Source organism: Kryptolebias marmoratus, linkage group LG23, assembly GCF_001649575.2.
Source record: "Kryptolebias marmoratus isolate JLee-2015 linkage group LG23, ASM164957v2, whole genome shotgun sequence".
NCBI lineage: Eukaryota > Metazoa > Chordata > Actinopteri > Cyprinodontiformes > Rivulidae > Kryptolebias > Kryptolebias marmoratus.
The window spans coordinates 9,186,052-9,188,048 of record NC_051452.1 but is presented as its reverse complement, the minus strand read 5'-3'; the positions used below and the strand labels follow the sequence as shown (position 1 = coordinate 9,188,048).

General features: G+C 50.5%; 1 protein-coding gene across 1 annotated transcript in view; it reads left to right on the top strand.

Annotated features, from left to right (window-relative positions):
- Positions 1 to 6: 6 nt before the first annotated feature.
- timd4 (T cell immunoglobulin and mucin domain containing 4) overlaps positions 7 to 1,997 on the top strand; it is a 5,352-nt gene continuing 3,361 nt past the window's right edge. The window contains exons 1-3 of the mRNA XM_017442086.3: positions 7 to 167; positions 1,230 to 1,408; positions 1,730 to 1,892. Coding sequence (XP_017297575.1) covers positions 107 to 167; positions 1,230 to 1,408; positions 1,730 to 1,892 — 403 coding nt within the window. The 5' untranslated portion in view covers positions 7 to 106. The remainder of the gene's footprint in view (positions 168 to 1,229; positions 1,409 to 1,729; positions 1,893 to 1,997) is intronic.

Here is a 1,997-nt window from a genome sequence, read left to right as displayed (position 1 = left end):
TGTGTGTCCTCGCCCCTCCCCTCGGTGAACTCGTCACAGAGTGTCTCTGTTCGGTTGGTGTCTGCTCGGACAGAGGACAGAGGACACTCTCAGTCGGACTCACAGGATGGCTGCTGCGTCGCCTCAAGTCTTCATCCTCCTCGCGGCCGTCCTCTTCGTCCTGTCAGGTGAGGCGTAAACGCTGTGACCTCAGTGATGATGTCACAGCTGCCCCCTGCTCTGATCTCAGGCCAGGCAGCAGATTAGTTCCATGAAGTTGTGCGTCTCTGAGGTAGTTTTTATTCCTCCCTCAGTTTTCTGGATTCTCTTCAGCTCTTTTATTCCTTTAACTTCTCTGAGTTTAAGCTGTTGATGTTTGTTTCGAGTCTCTTTGTGTCTCACAGAAGTCTTCTTCATTTCCTGGATGTCTTTCATCTGTCCACTTAGTGTCCACAGGTTCAGGGTGCTTCTTTAGGTGTTTGTGCTCTTTGTGGACCTGTTCTGGTATCAGCTGGTGGAGTCGGGAGGTGTCCTGGAGGTGTCCTGGAGCTTTCCGTCTCCCTCAATGTGAACCAAAGCAAAGAACGAGAACTTGTTGTGTTTGGGATCCTCCCTGGAGTTTAGAAACAGATTTATTCCAGGTGTGGTCCAGTGGTTCCGTGTTGTTATGGGTTTTTTTCTGGAGATCCCATCCATGCTTCTGTCTGTAAACGTTTGGAATGGGTGGTGGAGAGACAGAGGTCCAGCTGGAGTGAAGTCGGTCCCGTCGGGTCGCAGCTGGTCTTGTTGGAGACGGTTCCTGAGCCAGCTTCAGTCTGTGGAGTTCTGGATGTTGGCTGCCAGCAGACCTGATGAGAGCTCCTTCAGAAGGATAATCTGTGGTAGGACGCTCGATCCTTCGTCTTCTTCCAGCTCTCAGGCCGTCTGTGATGTTCTTCTTGTTGGGTCTTCAGACCCTCCGTGAATCTGCTGCTCCTTTCCTGAAACGGGAGGTCAGAAGGAGGAGGTTTGCTGACAGATTTCTCACCCGTTGGTCTTCAGTGTCTTCAGGTTCTCCTCTGGTGGATCCAGATGTTTCCAGAATGGATGAAACTTATGTTGCTGATCTTCTCACATTGGGCTAACTGGGCTCTGCCAGTGAGGCAGGTTCTGGTTCGGTCCTGTCTTATCCCTGAGGAAGGAGCTCCACAGGACTGTGAACCCGTCAGCCTTGTGGAGATGAAGGTTTGATCCTCCTGTTTCTGCTGCAGGTGGACCTCTGTCGCCCGCCTCCTGTTTCAAAGTGGCGGAGGGGGGCGTGGCCTCTCTGTCCTGTCAGTACTCGGTGAAGCGGTTCGGTCTCAGTCGGGTCTGTTGGGGTCGCGGCTGTGGGACCTTCTGGTGCAGCAACATCCTGGTTCAGACGGACAAGAGCGGCGTCATCACCAAGGTCAGCCTTCGTCTCGTGACACTCGCTCAGCTTCTGTTTTCTCCAGATGAACACAAACGTAGTTTCTAACCCCGACACTAAACCCGTGTTTACGCTCAGCTTCTGGATTTATGTCTCAAACAAGTTTCACATAAAATAATGAGATGATTTTATTTAAATATACAAAATGTAAAGTTTCTCTAAACTTTAAAACATTGACTTTATTTTTAACAACCTCAGGTTTTAAAGCAGAATTTAATTATTCATTCATGAGGAATTTTAACAATATTAAAGAAATTTGTGTTTAAATAACGAGTGCCACCTTTGACCTTTGAACTGCAGGTGGAAGACCGGTACCGGCTGACGGGGGACGTCCTGGACGGGCAGATGGACCTGGACATCCTGAACGTGAGGCGGACGGACAGCGGGCCGTACTGCTGCAGGGTGGACATCGACGGCCTCTTTAACGACAAGAAGACCATCATGAACCTGAGAGTGGTCAAAGGTCAGCAGAGCTCTAAACCCGGTCCTGTTGGAGCTCTAAACCTGGTCCTGTTGGAGCTCTAAACCCGGTCCTGTTGGAGCTCTAAACCCGGTCCTGTTGGAGCTC